The 15,912-nt window shown below is 51.7% G+C and overlaps 2 protein-coding genes across 9 annotated transcripts in view; one reads left to right on the plus strand and one right to left on the minus strand.

Annotated features, from left to right (window-relative positions):
• Positions 1-7,867, plus strand: part of CAMKK2 (calcium/calmodulin dependent protein kinase kinase 2) — a 52,628-nt gene extending 44,761 nt beyond the window's left edge. The window contains exons 15-17 of one of the 8 annotated variants that reach the window (XR_004951112.1): positions 61-1,360; positions 3,903-4,274; positions 4,878-7,867. Coding sequence is in view for 1 of the 8 variants with exons in the window: in XM_036221901.1 (XP_036077794.1) it covers positions 4,878-4,926 (49 nt within the window). In the remaining 7 variants the exon portion in view is untranslated. Of the gene's footprint in view, positions 1-60; positions 4,275-4,877 lie in introns of all 8 variants that reach the window. The other 7 variants (XR_004951110.1, XR_004951113.1, XR_004951111.1 and 4 more) reach the window with 7 other exon arrangements.
• On the minus strand, positions 1,751-15,904 carry P2RX4 (purinergic receptor P2X 4). The gene is made up of 12 exons (XM_016149649.2): positions 15,731-15,904; positions 11,588-11,735; positions 8,884-8,955; positions 8,717-8,789; positions 8,204-8,300; positions 6,487-6,567; positions 6,241-6,382; positions 6,013-6,149; positions 3,469-3,562; positions 3,260-3,325; positions 2,831-2,926; positions 1,751-2,319 (listed from the first exon to the last, which is right to left on the minus strand). Exons 1-12 carry the CDS (start codon positions 15,862-15,864, stop codon positions 2,293-2,295), a joined length of 1,167 nt encoding a protein of 388 aa, XP_016005135.1. The 5' UTR covers positions 15,865-15,904; the 3' UTR covers positions 1,751-2,292.
• Between the last annotated feature and the right edge of the window lie 8 nt (positions 15,905-15,912).

The following is a 15,912-nucleotide window of genomic DNA, read 5'->3' on the forward strand; positions in this document are numbered from 1 at the left end:
GGTTGTTTTAAGTCAGCGCTTTCTAGGACATCTGCCCTTACGTCTGTTTTCCTTACTTAGGCTGACGGCGCAATCAGATGCCCAAGTCAGGGCTAATGTAGCCAGGATGACATTATTCATCCCTAATTTAAGCATGTCTTAGCGTCTCACTACTCAGAGTGTGGTACCTACAACCAGCAGCATCAGTATCACCTGGGAGCAGGTTAGAAATGCAGAGCCCCAGGCCTCACTTATACAGGACTCAGCACGGTGAAGGCTGAGAGTCACCGCTCTGGCTGGTGATGGAGACCAAACCTGTGAGCAGCTGTGGGAGTGATTTTAATCACCCGTGGGGCAGGCCCCGTGAGGAGCCGTGCCCCACGGCACTGCACCCCGCGAGGAAGGTGTTAACTCCGTTTCATGGATCGTCAGCTGAAAACAGGCTCAGGAAAGGTAAGTCGTTTGTCTGAGTTCACAGCATCTCGACAGTTGCCGGTTTTCACGGTGTCTGGAGATGGTTTTAGAACCGATGCTTTTTCCGGATTAGAGGCCGAGGACGCCGTTGCATCCCAAATGCGAATCTAGCCCGTGGCATTGCTCTGCTGGCTTCACGCTTCAGTTTTCCGTTATCAAGGACAGCAGATGAAGTCGCAGAGAGTCCTGTGCCGTAACTGCAGAAATGGAGCAGCGAATACTGGCTGCTAAGACTCAAGGGCAAGTGTTCCTGTTAGAGACGCCACTGAGACGCTGACGGACGCTGAAAGAATGCACCGGGAGCATCGCTTTGTAGTGTTTCACTGGTTTCAGAGACTCGCCGAAGCCCATCCCTGGATGCCAGGTTGAGGGACCCCCCCTGCTTACCAGGCAGCCCCAGGGAGCCAACAAACGGGGGTGTAGCTGAATGCAAGATGATTCTGGTGAGTAAAATCAGCGATGCCACCCCCCACCTCTCACCCCAACTGGCAGCCTTAGCATCTGTCTCAGAAAAAGAAAGCTAAAAAGAGTCCCCCCCCACTCCCGTAACCATTGCTCCTTAGCCTGCAAGATAAGCCATTTCTAAAAATTCCAGCTCCATTTGACCCATGTGTTCAAGCGGGCTTTTTTTTTTTTCAAAAAGGCAGCAAACCCCAGAGCTTCTTCAAAAGGGGTTCAGTAAACTTTTTTTCTTTCTCCCAAAGCAAGAAAAGCCCAGATTGGTCATTTATCCAACAGAAGAGCACTTTAAAAATAAACCGTTCTCTCGGAACTTGGAAATGAAGTCATGACGAGGGGGAGGGCGAGCCGCTTTCTTTAAGGAGATCCTGAGCACCTGATGCAGAATTAAGTCGGTGTGAAGGCTGCGCTAGAAATAGCTTCATTAACATTTCGAACCGGTGGCAAGGTAGGAGTAGGTGGTGCCAATTTGGGTTGGAAACTTCTGGAAAGCACTTGGGGAGGGGAGAGGAAAAGCCCTTTTCATGTTCCCTAGAGTGGAGTTACCACCATTTTATGTAAATTGTAAGCACAGGTAAGCCAGGTAGGTGGTCACTACAAGAAAAAAAAAAATCTTGGAAACGCTATGGGAACACAACCTGATGAAGATCAAAATTCCTAGGCCTTTAAGAGAAATCAAACGTAGGAAAAAAATAATAATAAACGCCTACGCTCCAGCAACAGACCGTTTTGGGAACCTTTTCTGAGCACGGAGAGCTGGGACAGCAAACGGATCTGCTGGTCAAAGTAAAAGAGAAAGAAAGTTCTAGCTCATGCTATGGAACGACGCAGACAAAGATTAAGAAGATCATTTGTTTTAATGTTTGGTCCTCAATCACCTCAACACAGCTCTTCTCAAAAGAGAACCACTGTGTCCACCTCACGACTGCACGACAAAGTCTGTGGTAGGGGGCTGGGGAGTGGGGTGGACGGGGAGGAGCAGCGGCCCAGGCACACTACCAGGCTAGTGGCGACACCCAGGTGTTCTTGCTTTCTGGATAAAGTTCTTGAACAGAGCTGCTGGGCCTGCCTTGCAGGGGGCTGCAGAGGGGAGCTTGAGGAAGCTGGCCCCGGGGGAGGCCACAGCAACATTACTGCCTGCGGGTTTTAGCTCACCCGAAGGACCCCAAGCTGAAGAACATCAGAGGTGACCCGGCCAAGAACAGACCAGTAACTGCTGCAGAGTGGTTTACTATGCGATCCTACAACACCACGCAGCAGCAGCTGGGCAGCGGTGTGGAGACTGTCTCGGAATCTGGAACATTCTCCAGGGTGCCGTGGCAGCCTTCTCTCCCTTCTCTTTGCTCTCCACGTTGCTCTGACGAGGGCTGTGGGGAGGCGTCACCGATCCATCTCACTGTCAATACCCTGCAAAGAACGAAGAGCTTATCATTAATAGCTACGCTTAAATGGATAAATGCATACCCACCCCGCGCTGCCCACGGGCAAGCCAGGAGCCTTTCCTGAGGACTGTGACAGCCCTTGGTAACTGCGCGAACTCTAGTTGGTCCTCGCACACTGGTCTCAAAGCACGGTCCCCGACCCCTCTTCCTATGCGAGGCGAATTTAAGTACTGTGTGGACATATAATTTGGCATATCCATGATGATAATCATGTCACGAATTAAAATGAGGCTAGATTTTAGAGTGAGTCCATCGGAAGAAAAGTATGAAGTAAATACCAGTCTAGATGGTACGGAAATGGAGATGGCAAGTGTGGCACGTGACCGCCTGGGCTGATGACACACCCAACTAGCGCCGACCTCTGTGCTAGGGCCTCCCTCAGGTGGGCCCAGTGCTCAGGCCTCTCACCTGACACAAGAGCAGATGAGGAAAGGCGCTTCGACCTCCCCGCCTGCTGAGGTCAGGAGGTGGCCTACCTGCTCGTAATCTTCCACATATTTGTATTTCTTCTCCCGATAGTAGTATTTTTTCTTCATGCAGTAGAGGACTATGACGTCACACAGCACCGTGGTCTGAATGCAGCACAGCGAGACAAACAATGAGGATATCTTAGCCGCTGTTATTCTGCGTGTGCCCCTTCCCACAAAGCCTGGGGTCTGCCGAGGACGAGAAAGGCTCCTCCGTCCCTTGGGAAGGGCGAGGCCCTGAGGGGCGCGGTCTCCGAGAAGGGAAGATGGAGGTGGCGATGGGGGTGAAGGGGCACAAGCCCAGAGGGAAGGGTCCAGAAACGAGTCCGGGGTCGGGGAAGAGTCAGGCCGTCAGCCGAGGGGCTCGCCTGGCTGTGCTAAGGACTGCTGAGGAGGGTCCCAGCCCCAGGGGCGAACGGAGGGGTCTAAGTCACTCACCACCCCCAGGAGCGCCAAACCGGAGCCGATGTTGATCATGGTTGGGATGATGTCAAATTTCCCGGCCTGTACATGATGGGAGAAAAATAAAAAATAAATAAAGAAAAGATCGGGGTGGGCGAGAGCCGGTGAAGAGTGGGGAGGGGGCCCCTGGCCCGCCGAGAAGGGGACTAGCAGGGGCCGAACGAGAGCGGTCGGTGGCCGGCTACCTTCCCGAACACGATGATGTCGAAGCGGATGCCGTAGGCCTTGATGAGCGTGCGGTGCTCGGTGCCGGCGGGGTCGCTGTAGTACTTGGCGAACCTGGGGAAAGGAGGACAGGTTGCGGGGACAGGCACAGGCCAGCATGACACGGCGGCCGGACCCACCCTCTGGGGCCTGGAGGGGGAGAGGCGTGTCCCAGTGGAACCCCCTGAGGCCTCGCAGAGTTACCACTGGCCAGAGGGTGACTCTGCTCTGCCTGCGGGACAGACGACGCCTGAGCACCCTGGGGCCTCTCCTAGCCTGGGCAGCAGGAGAGCCTGTGGACAAAGAGGGTGCCAGGGCCCAGGGAGGCGGGAAGAGCTCCCTGCTCTGTTGTCCCTGTCACCTCCTGTGCCATAAGCCAGCACCTCTTGTTCTAAATGCTCTTCTTTCCTGCCAGCCGAGCCACCTGCCTCTCCCAAGGAAACCCTGGCCATGTCCAGGGAGCGTGTGGCTGGCCAGCAGCAGTGTCCACAACGGCAGGTGGGGGCACCCCACCATCCACGAAACTCACAGTGTCGGCACTGGGTTTTTAAAAAAAAAAAAAAAAAAGAATCATCGATCCATCGGTGGATGAATGGATAGATAAAATCTGGTACAACTACACAACGGAATATTATTTGGCCATAAAAAGGGATGAAGTACTGAGAAAGGCTACGAGGATGAACCTTGAAAGAAACATGATGCTAAGTGAAGCAGGGGCGGGAGGCGGCCCCACGTCTGATTTCACTTGCGTCGAAGACCAGAAGAGGCAAATCCAGAGACACAGAAGGTAGATTAGTGGAAGCAGATTACTGGTTGCCAGGGGCTGCGGAAGGTGGGGGACGGAGAGGGGGTGAGGGCTAAGGGGTACGGGTGATGGAGATGCGTCGAGGCGATGAAATTGGCGATACCCGCACAACTCTGAATATGCTGAAAATGGCTGAACCTACACTTTAAGTGGGTGAGTTGTATGCTATGTGAGCCATGCACCCACCGATAAAGCCATTAAGGAAAAGGCATGAGGGGAAATGACCAGGGGGTGGGCGGGGAGAGCCAGTGAGACACGGTACCGTTCGCTGCCCTGTCTTACGCAGGGGACCCACTAGGAGCCTGAACTCTTGGCCCACGATCCGTCTGGCCCACAACTCCCCTGTCGTGGTCCGGGCCTGGGGAGTCTCAGGAGGGGCCTGATGCTGGTGGAGGTCAGGGGCGTGGGGTGGGGTGTCCTCAAGAGGGTCCCCTCAACTTCTCTCTGTGTTGGGGTTCCAGCCTAAGCTTGAGGTTTTCCACAGTTCTGGTTTCTACAAGAACTGTGTAACAGCACAGACAGAGCGACACAAATCTAACTCCCTTACTAAAAAAAAATTTCAACTATCTGCCCTTCTTCCATCAGTGAGCCAGACGGTCGGTTCCAAAGCACCGCCGAGCCTACCTGCGCTTGATTCCATGCGTCACCACTAGAGGGAGACAAGCACAACACAAAAGCATCACCGACCTGCTCAGGTGGCCCCTCGTGGGGCCTATTTTTAAGATTGGCGGTTGTGTGGAAAAGACACGACAAACGGCATGTGAAAAATGTACGTGGCTCCAGATTTTACTGCCTCAAGAAAGGGGCAAACATGACCCTGGGCCCTGACCCCCTCATCAGATTACCAGCTGTACTGGGGTCAGTATCGTCCCCCAGAATGCATTCGTGTCCACCTGAAACCCGTGACTGTGACCTTACTTGGAAACGGGGTCACTGCAGATGTAATTAGTTAAGATGAGGTCACACTGAATCAGGGGCCCTGAATCCAATATGACTGGTTTCCTAATGAGAAGAGGGGAAGAGGCCACGTGATGACGGAGGATTGGAGTGATGTGTCTACCAGCCACGGGCCACCGAGGAGTGTCAGGGGCCACCGGAAGCTGGAGGAGCCAAGGAAGGAGCCTGGCCCTGCTCATAGCTGGATTTCAGGCCTCCGGCCTCTGGAACAGTGAGGGAACCAAGTCCTGTCGTCTCCAGCCGCCCAGTTCGTGGTCACCTTTTACGGCAAACCTCAGGAAACTAATACCCAGCACTTTCACCAGAGAAGGACCAGCGAAGGCCTTTCCCGAGGCTAAAGCCCGTCTCCCCTGCACATTGCCAATTCCGGGGGTAGGCCCGGTCTTGGAGAAGCCCATTTCCAGGTCGGGCCCCGGAGGCCTCTGCACGGGAGGATGCGATCACAAGCTCATCCACTCCGTACAGTCTGAGCGGAGGTCCTGGCTGAGGCTGGCTGAAAAAAGCTGAAGCAGCCCGCCTCTCTTGGCTGCTCCGCAAATTGTCTCAATGTGTTTCTTGAGGCAAGAAAGGACATGGAGGGCCCTCTGGGGCCTGGATGCCACAGGCGCATGGCCCCTCCCTGGCACCCGGCCTCCCCACCTGCGCGTGGGGGCTGCCTGAGTGCTGGTCTTCGGTGGGCGTGGGCTCCCCCACTGGGGAGTGAGCCATCCACCATCACCCCCCCACCCCACACATGGGAAACAGGGCCCGAGCTCACACACACCTGAAATTGTAGCCAGGAGACACATTGTGGTCCGTGTCCCGGGTGTCCAGGCGGCGGAAGGAGTACTTGGGCAAGCAGAGGGAGGTGGCTCTGTCCAGGTTGCAGTCCCACCTGATCTGGATGCCAATGATGCCTCCCTATGGGGTGCAAGCAGAGACAGAGCAAGCTTTCCTCAGGGTCCGCTCCAGGGGGGTCGGAGACCAGGAGAGAAGCCAGGGCCGCGCCTACCTCGACGGCCATGTCCTGGAAGCTGTGTCCTGCATCCTCCACTATTTTGCCGAGGCGGAAGATGGGGCAGAAAGGGTCTGTGACAGCATCGTAAATGCACGATTTGAGGTAGGTTGTGGTGATGTTTGGAAGAATATTCCTCCTAAAGTTGGGAGGAAGCAGAAAAGAGAAGCGAGGAAGATCTCAGCAAGGAGCCGGAACTGTGTCCAAGACCTCGGGGAACTCGCACGGCTGGCCACGACTTACTTGCTGAAATTAAATTTGGGATACCAGATGTTGTTCTTGACCAAAAGGGTGAAGTTCTCTGCAGCCTTTAAACAAGCAGGTCTGAAAAAAAAATTATCATGTGTTGATTATAACACTGTTATTGTTACTGTAAGTACAAATATAAGTACGCTCACATACCTATGTAATATTTTTCGAAAACATATACACGTGTCTTACAATGTCATTTTGTCAAAAAAAATAAAAAGTTCTAGCATTTTCTACTCTCCTCTGCATAAACACTGGGTCAAGAGAGGAGCCCATAGGCCAAGGCTCCCAGTTCCTTTTGCTCGTGGCCTCTTGCCCAAGGCCATGGGGACCGAAGAGCCTGAGAGATGGCTGAGGCCCCGCTGGAAACCACCCAGCTGTTGGGTTTCGGGGCTTGCCGCCTGCAGGTGCTCTCAGGGGAATCCTCAGTAGATCTGGTTTTACCAAAGTCAACACAAAAGTACATTCGCCTATAAGCTGGATCCTGACCTCTCAAAATTACACAGAAAGTAGTGTCCGCTGGCTGACGATATGAGTAGATCTGCTCCCAAGGGGGGCCCACTTCTTTGCTGGATTTCCACAGGAGAATCTGACACTGTAAGCTGACCCCTCCGTGGGTAAGGCCTCCCCTGAATCAGTTGGGATCTTTGAAATTAGAAACCAGTCTTCCCAACCCTGAGACAGGAACAAGGCCAGTGACAAAGCCACCCAATGAGAAGAGCTGAGCTTGTCACCACTGCTGACAACTAAAGGCCTTGACCAACACGCAGCTCTTGAGGCTTCGAATTCCCTCCTCCCTGTACCAGGGATGGCTGTGTCAGGGCTTTTCAGACTTGCCATTCTCTATGCCATAACCTTTCCCCCACCTCTGTGCATCTCATGTGTTCAGCAGCATCCAGCACACTGTTGTGTGATCATCACCTCTATCTAGTTCTAGAACATTTCCATCACCCCAAAAGCAAACGGTGTGCTCATTAAGCAGCGACTCTCTATTCACTTCTCCCTTCAGCCCCTGGGAGCTGCCCGTCTACTTTCTGTCTCTACGGCTCTGTCCGTTCTGGACATTTCGGGTCTGGCTTTCACTCCGCGTCACGTTTACGAGGTTCGTCCACGCTGAAGCGTGTGTCAGAACGCCATTCCTTCGTAGGGCTGAATAATCTTCCACTGTGGGGATGGACCACAATTTACCTCTTCATCTGCTGGTGAGCATTCGGGTTGTTTTCACCTTTAGGATCAACTCACTTGTTTATGGACATTCATTTTGAAATGAAACTTTCTATCGTGGCCATAACAACAACAACAAAAAACAAACATCATTTGCCACACGTTGGAAGTCTTTGTTTAAGTAAATAAAGTCAAAACGATGTTACTATAAGCTGTAGTTAAAATTACTGTCTGCCCATGGTGCCGATGGGGTCCTGTTATTCATGGATTTAAGTCGCTTGAGGTTCTGAGGACTGTTTCCCGTGAGTTACTCGCAGCTGATGGCCCAAACACAGAAATGAGTCATCTGCTCTCTTATCACGACAAACACTGGGCCCCGCCTTGCCACCGATGGGTGCTGCCTGTGAGAACCACCACCCCGGGGAAGCCTGACTCCACAGGGGCGCCAAGGGCACGAAGCCACCACACGCAGGCTTCACTCGCTCCCCTGCCGCCTTCCCTGAGCCCCGAGAGTTTCGGGCACTTCCTTCCCTCGGTCAAGACTCACTTTGGCACAAGTGTGTCACTCTCTACTGGGCACCAGCCTGCCACCTCGCACGTCTTCACAGTCCCGTTGAACGGCACACACTTTCCTGTTTGAACTCCTGCAGGGGTGAGGAGGGCCGAGTCCACAGGTGGTCTCCTCGTCTCTCCTTGTGGGAGGCAGAGGGCGGAAGCCTCGCCACCGCAGCCTACGCAATCAGCCTTGAGCTGTTCCAAGTCTGGGATTTGGACAGGGTCCAAAATATGGGAGTCGGAGGAAATCGGGTGCCTGAGTCCTGGGCACATCTCTTGTTTTGCCAGTTGCAGGGTTGGGGTGAAGCCAAGCCACAGCCTAGGGCAAGATCTGGGACGGCTTCTGGGACGCGGACCACAGGTGACTGTCGAGGGGGTCCTGGGACCTCAATCTGGACCCTGGGGTCACGTGAAGGTTTGTGGGGCTGTGGGAGACCTGTTCGCCCTGAGATTTCGCCATCGGAGGAGCCGCACGGGGCGGCAACCTGCCACCGTGCAATCGTACCGTTGCTGTGGGTTCCCGTGGAGCCGGCGACACACTTGGCGTCTGACTCGCACACATTGGTCTCCTCTGGAGTCTGGAAAAAGGAAGGACGAGAGAAAACGAGTTCCACGTGGCCCGGCCCCACGCGTGGTGGGCCGGGCCGGGGCTCTCCCCGAGAAGCTGCCTACCTCGGGACAGTGGCCTTGGGTCTGGTTCGTGGTGACGATCATGTTGGTCATGATGAAGAGGGAGTTTTCCTCCTGCAGAGCGGGCGGAGGGGAGAGAGCACGGCCATGACACCCTCGGCGGAGCCGAGCGGGGTCGCGAAGGCAGCCGGACGCTCGCTTAACAACAGGACAGGGCCTCTCACGTCTCCCACATGCCATGCAGAAAACCGTTTAAGAAACTGATCTCGTGGTCTCCCGTTCTCTCTCCTGAGGGTTTATAACCTAACTGAAGACAGGGACTCAGACAAATACTGCCAGTACGTGCGTTCACAGCGTTATTCACGACAACCCCAAGGGAGAAACGACCCCAGTGTCTATTGACAGGTGAACAGATACGCAAATTGTGGTCTATGCCTGTAACGGAATATGACTCAGCCCTGAAAAGGAACGAAGCCCTGACGCCTGCTGCCACGTGGACGAACCTCAAAAACGCGAGGCTGAGTGAAAGACGCCAGCCACAAAAGACCACACACCGTATGATTCCGGTGACACGAAATCTCAAGAATACACAAATCCCTGGAGACAAAAAGTAGATTAGCAGTTGCAGGAGGGTGACAGAGGGTGGGAGAGACAGTGACTGTTTGATGAGCCTGGGGCTTCCATTGAGGGAGATGAGAACATTCTGGAACTAGATTGAAATGATAGTTGCACACTGTGAATATGCTATATGCCACTGGATTTTTCTTTTTGACATGATGACTATTATGATATATGAATTTCACCTCAATTAAAAAAAAAAATGTCTGTAACCTAAAACAGGTCCTTCACGAAGCTTAACGTGAGGGAAAAGAGCCAACAGGCGCTGAAAACATCCTCTGCCAAACAGATTACCTCCGAGGTACAGAAACACGAGGCCGTAAAGGGCTCAGATTTGGCTGGTTTTCTTTCCTAACTGGAATTAAAATAAATAAAATGTTCTAGCATCGCCTCCATCAAGGTCAGCGACTGATACGTCCCCCTTTGAGAAGGTTCTGTTTTCTCATAAGTATGAAGGTGCCAAATGGTTAATTATCAAGAGTTGTTAATAAATTCTGGAGCAATTTGCTGGGGATGAGACTGGAGAATTGCTAATAATGGCCTCCCAGTGCAAGGAGGACAAGGCAAGCCCCGCCCCCAGGATGGTAGCTGAACCTCCCCCTCGCTCAGACCTGCCATTTGAAAATGAAATGCCAGCAGCTTTCTCTCGGCATTTCATACTGCTGGGAAGGGCGGAGTCAGCGCTGGGGGCCCCCTGGGAGACCAGAGTAACTCAAGTACAAGGGGTCTGTAGGCATCTTCACCCCAAGAGCTGATAAGGTGGCAGAAGCTCTGAGAGTAGCCGGCATTTTCCAAAGAAAAGCCTAGAACAAACAATGCTGGGAGACGAGGAAATGACCGTAAGAGGAGGCACCAGGATGTGGCAGGAGGCCCGAGGCTCTCTCCTGGCACCTGTCAGGTTCCCAGGTGTCCCATGTGTGAGCTCACTGTTTACCTGATGCATACAGAAGGTGCGCCTACGCCGCTCCCGAGTTAGACGCGAACGACTCAGTATGGTTAACTCTCTGGTTCCTAGTTCTTATGTATTTTAAGTTTAGGGCAATTTCAGTCTGGAAGTGAGTGAGTGAGTCAGGTCGATGTGATGCAAACAGATGTTTGTGTTCCATCTTTGGAGAAGCAGAAGGGCATTGTGAACTCTCACAGAGAGAGAGAGCCCCGTGGAACTCACACAGCCCCCAGCCCGGATCCAAGACGGAATGTGGTTGCTCCATGTTCCTTTCAGAAAACAGACCTTTTGATACTCCCAGGGCTTGCTAGGTCGAGGCTATGCCTTCGTTGGAAGCAGAGGTCTCTGCTGAGACAGGTTTGTGCCAACAGGGCCAGCTACCTCCAGCCAACTACCATTTGACCTTTATGACTCGATAACCCTGTCTTCCCTCTGAGGACCCCACAAGACCCTTCTCTTAAGAAGGCAGGGGGGAAAATGAACACACCTGAAGGAAGTTTTCTGAAGTCCTTGATTTCTGCCGCATAGCTCTCAACCAAGAGTTGACAGCTTATCTGCATGTAGCCACCTCAGTTACCCTAGCATGCAAAGCCATCTGGAGGGATAAGCTGGGGTTTGACTGCGTGGAGCACAGCCATTACCAAAGATAGAGTCAATATTTAACTTGGAGCTTTGTGGATTCACGAAGCTAGAGCCTAGGATGCTGCATCAAACACTTTCTTACCTTTGCTTCCTGATGGAATCCTATGTAGATATGTCTGTTTCCTTCTTGTTTGGCTTTTGGTCTCTAGTTGCTGTTAAAAGTTTTTAATGTTGTCTGAAAAGGTTTTTGTGTGTTTACAACCATAAAGCAAATATAAAATATAGAAAGATGATATTTCCACCTGAATTTTCCCCAGGATTTAAGACATTTGTCTTTTCACCCGTCGGGCCTTGAGATATACTGAGATGTCCACATGGAAAGTTTTCTATGTTTAAGCTAGCTATGGTTTAGAGCCAAGAAAAATAACCGATTGACTACTAGATCGTAAGCCAAAAGGAGAGCTGCCTGCACTGCTTCCTTAGACAAAAACCATTAGCCTGAGCATCTGGGCACGCCAGCCATGAGTCAAGTGTGCAAAGTCAGCAGAGAGAGAGGAGCTACCTAGAGGCTTTCACGTCCCGTCATAGTGGGCAGCCTACCTGGGCAGGAATCACGTAATCAGCCACATCCCAGATCCGGAATCCTAGTTTAGAAGTGTTGGTCACGGTCACGCCTTTGGCTTTGGTAGTAACTGAGCTGACCACAGAGTCCATTTCCTGGTAGCCCTTCTCCCACAGGAACACCCACCTACAAAATAAAACAGGCCTCCTGAGTTGTAATTAGGATTCGGTGAATTTAAATGGATGCTAGGGAGCCTCTGGTAGCCAGTGGTGGAAAGAATCATGTTCACTAATGATGTGGCTTTGCAAAAGCTGCTTAACTTTGGCGGGGAGGTGGGGGTGGAGGTGGGGGCTCCATTTTCACTTCTGTAAAACAGGCTCGATGGCACCTAAACCACAGGGTGGTTTGTGGGGAATTAATGAGTTTCGAGTAAAGCACTTAGCATAGTGATCGGCACAGAGAAAATGCTCGATGAACAATGTCTTCATTATTACGTATTTGAATTGCATCACCAAGAGATAATAAAAATCATGATAATTACCATTTGAGTGTTTTTAGGTGCTGGGCACTGATCTAAGCTAATCCTGACCACTTTGTAAGGCAGGTATCATTATTACCATCTCCATTTTACACACAGGGAAACTGAGGCACAGAGCGGTTAAGTCACTTGCCCAAACTCACACAGCAAGTGGGTCACATAGTCGGAATTTGACCTCAAGCCTCCTGTCTCTGAAGCCTATTCCCTTGCCCTCAGGGCTATCCTCCCTCTCGAAAAGAGGCCCTCTCCTTTCAGATAGCTTTTTACAGTAGTTTTTATTTTTTTCCCCAAGAATTCAAGTCACATTATGCTTCTTTCCTCTGAAGTGGGGATGTTACTGTGAAGTCGGGAATAATTCAAAATCTAAAGGCGTCGGGACACCTGCAAACAGACCGGAGCCAGCTGACCTCCGTTCATGTGTCAGCTCCACCGTTCGCTAGGCCTGACTCTGGCCAAGCTGCTCACCTGCTCTGTGCCTCATCTCTCCCATCTTTAATACGGGAATGATGCCGGAGTGTCACAGCATTGTTGTCGTGAGGTGTTATAAGTTAATGCACGTTAAATGCTCAGAACGATGCTTGTGAGTCACCAGCGGTAGGCTGACATTGGCCGTGATGGGACCAGCTGCTCCATGGAAAGTGGCCAATACTACAAATCAGAACTCTGCCCCACCCCCCAACCCCCCTCGGTGACTATTATTGTTATTCTTGTAGAGTCAAGAAATGCTAGCATCCCTCTCCCCTCCTTATAATGCTGCAAACTTCAGAAATTCGCTGGTTTTGGTTACTTATTTCTGGGTTTGTCTGATCTGAGCAGTCTACAAATGCCTTGCCCATCCTAGAGATGGGCTTTTCCCCTGACAAGTCCTCTTCTCCGGGGTTTCTAGGAGTTCAGCTGCAAAATAAGCTTCCATTTAATTCTAGTTGGACACATTGAAACTTAGGGCAGGAAGGTCACTCACATTTTACCACCAGTACAGTGAGCTAAATCAGAGACACATGGTCTCACACGATTTCCTCATCTGTGACTGATTAACTGAGAAATGCGTGTTTGTCTCTTTTTGAGGAAGCATTGCTGTAGGTCACCAGGGAAAAAAGCCCACAACTGCACCAAGAATAAGGGATCAGGAAGTTAAGAAATGAGTTTGAAAAAGAAAGCCCTTAATTTAAATCCTGAATCAATTTTGACGATAGCAAGATGGGTAAAAGCAAAGCATTTACTGCCTGAAAAATCCTCCTGATCGAGGTAGAGAACTTCATAGGAACCGTAGAAAGCTGGGCTGCCCAGGAGAAATATAACACAAACCACATATGTACTTTGAAATTTTCTAGCAGCCATGTTAAAAAATAAAAATAAACAGATAAAATTAATTTTAATGATATATTTATGTAACCCAATGTATTTTAACATGTTATCAATGTAAAATGTATGAGTATGTCTTACTGCTTTTTGGGCGTGTGTACTAAGTCTTACAAATCCCGTTTATTTTACAGTGATACCACATTTCAACTTGGAGGAGGAACATTTCAGGTGCTCAGCAGCCACATGTGACTGGTGGCTACCCTATCATATAGTGGAGATATACAGTATAAATATCCCCTTATCCACTGGGGATATGGTCCGAGACCTCCAGTGGATGCCGGAAATTTCAGAGAGTACTGAACCCTATGTGTACTATGTTTTTTTCCTATGCGTACATGCCTATGATAAAGTTTAATTTATAAATTGGGCACAGTAAGAAATGAACAACAATAATAGAACCATTTTAACACTTTACTGTGGTGAAAGTTATGTGAATGCGGTCCCTCTCTCTTTCTAACGTACCTGATGACTGAGACAACTATTAAGTGATTAACGGGAGGGAATCTTATACAGCAGGGGTCCCCCACCCGGAGCCCTGGACCAGTCAGGTCCGCACAGCAGGAGGCGAGTGGCTACATCTCTATTTGTAGCCGCTCCCCAGTGCTAGCATCATGGCCTCAGCTCCACCTCGGATCATCAGACATTAGATTCTCATAGGACCACCGGTCCCTCGTGCCAGAGAGGTTGGGGACCGCTGGTGTACAGCATGGAGACGCTGGAAAAAGGGATGATCACATCCCGAGTGGGGTGGAGCAGGCAGGATACCACGAGATTTTATCGTGCTGCTCAGAACGGCATACGATTTAAAACTCATGAATTGTTTTTTTTTCCCCCTGGAATTTTCTATTTAATATTTTCGGGCCTTGGTAACTGAAACTGTGGAAAGAGATTCCTGAAGGTGGATGTAACCTGATCCTCCCATGGGCATCACAGGCCAAGAGGACAAAGCCATGTGAGAACTCCTGATGACAGATGTTTCGGGTCCAGCCCAGCTCTGCAAGCTTGGTTAACCGGCGAGTACCGGATCTGACAATTTAGGGGTGCATCTCAATCAGCGGGGTGCGGTGCGGAGCTCCTGATGGGACTTAATGAGACTCGCGTCCAAACGCAGGGGTGGGCTAGGCTGTTCTGATGTAGAGGCCATACCTGCAAAGCCATTTTATTGAATAAATGTCAGAACCTACTGCTGCCGGGAGACAGACTTAGAGGCCACACCTGCTGATCCTGTGAATTCCCTTGGGCGGTGTTAACAGATTCCCAGCGCCACCCAGGTTCCTTATAAACAATCCCTCAGGTGAGTCTTTCGTGATCAGGTAGATTTGCGAAACACACACGAGGACACTGGTTCCCAAACTTTGCTGTGCTTCAGAATCACCTGGGTCATTGGTCATACTCAACAGCAATGAAATCAGAAGGTCTGGGGATGGCAGCCAGCAATCGATGATTTTTAAAGATTCCCAAATGGCTCTACGTGTCGTTTGGGGACCACTGACAAGGCCTTTTAACAAAAGGAACCAGGGAGCAGATAACATCTGTCAGCTCAGCAGCTGTAGACACCGTAATACCTCAGGCGACCTTGAAAACCAGCCCAGTTGGCAAGTTAATTTCCACCTCCTCTCCTGTGTTTTATTCAATTGTAAGGGGTGCATTCGATTAAACGATTGGTGAGGAATGATGGTGGCGGGGCACAGCTAAGCAAAGAGGGCAGCACGGGGAGCTACGAGGCAAAGGCACCGTAGTACCAACGAGGCCACAGAAAAGAAGGAAATGGACTTCTAATGCTTTCTGGAAGCGTGGCCTCTCTACTATCTTGAGTCACCATGGTGCTGAAAGGGCAGGACGGGAAGCCACAGACGCAAAAGGAACTAAGTGGAAATTCCGAACTTTGGTTTCCGCCAGCAGATCATCGGAATGGGAAGTGAACAACAAAGATTGAGACATTTAGGGCCAAGCGCTCCCGTTCCCCTCAAGCCAAAGGACATCGTGGAACAAGTCAGAATGACAAGAAGCAGAAAGAGAGCATGACGGTCTCAGCCAGGCTCTGCCCTTAAAACACAGCATCAAGCAGTGTCCTGTCCCGGAGCCTGGCACCGAGCCAGTTCCCCGTGGGGAGGCTGCCCGTGGCTTAGGGTCCGGGAAGCGGGTCTGGCAGCGGGCTCGGGGCGCGGCGCCCTGGACCCCACCTGGAGGGCGCCGGCGCCGGCAGGTGCACGGCCGGGACCCCGGCGCCCCCCGCCCCCGTGTCGGACCCCCAGGGGTCGCCGCGCACGGCCGCGCTCACCCGATGACGTAGGCCAGGATGAGCAGCTGCACGGCCCGGTTCATGAGCCCCACTTTACGGCTGCGGATGAGCACGATGCGCGGCGTGTCGTACTCGAACAGGAAGGCCGCCAGCACGGAGCAGCAGCCCGCCATGGCCGCGCCCGCCGCCGCCGCCGCCGCCGCCGCGCTCCGGGCCCGGCC

Source organism: Rousettus aegyptiacus, unplaced genomic scaffold (genome assembly GCF_014176215.1).
Source record: "Rousettus aegyptiacus isolate mRouAeg1 unplaced genomic scaffold, mRouAeg1.p scaffold_m13_p_5, whole genome shotgun sequence".
Taxonomy (NCBI): domain Eukaryota; kingdom Metazoa; phylum Chordata; class Mammalia; order Chiroptera; family Pteropodidae; genus Rousettus; species Rousettus aegyptiacus.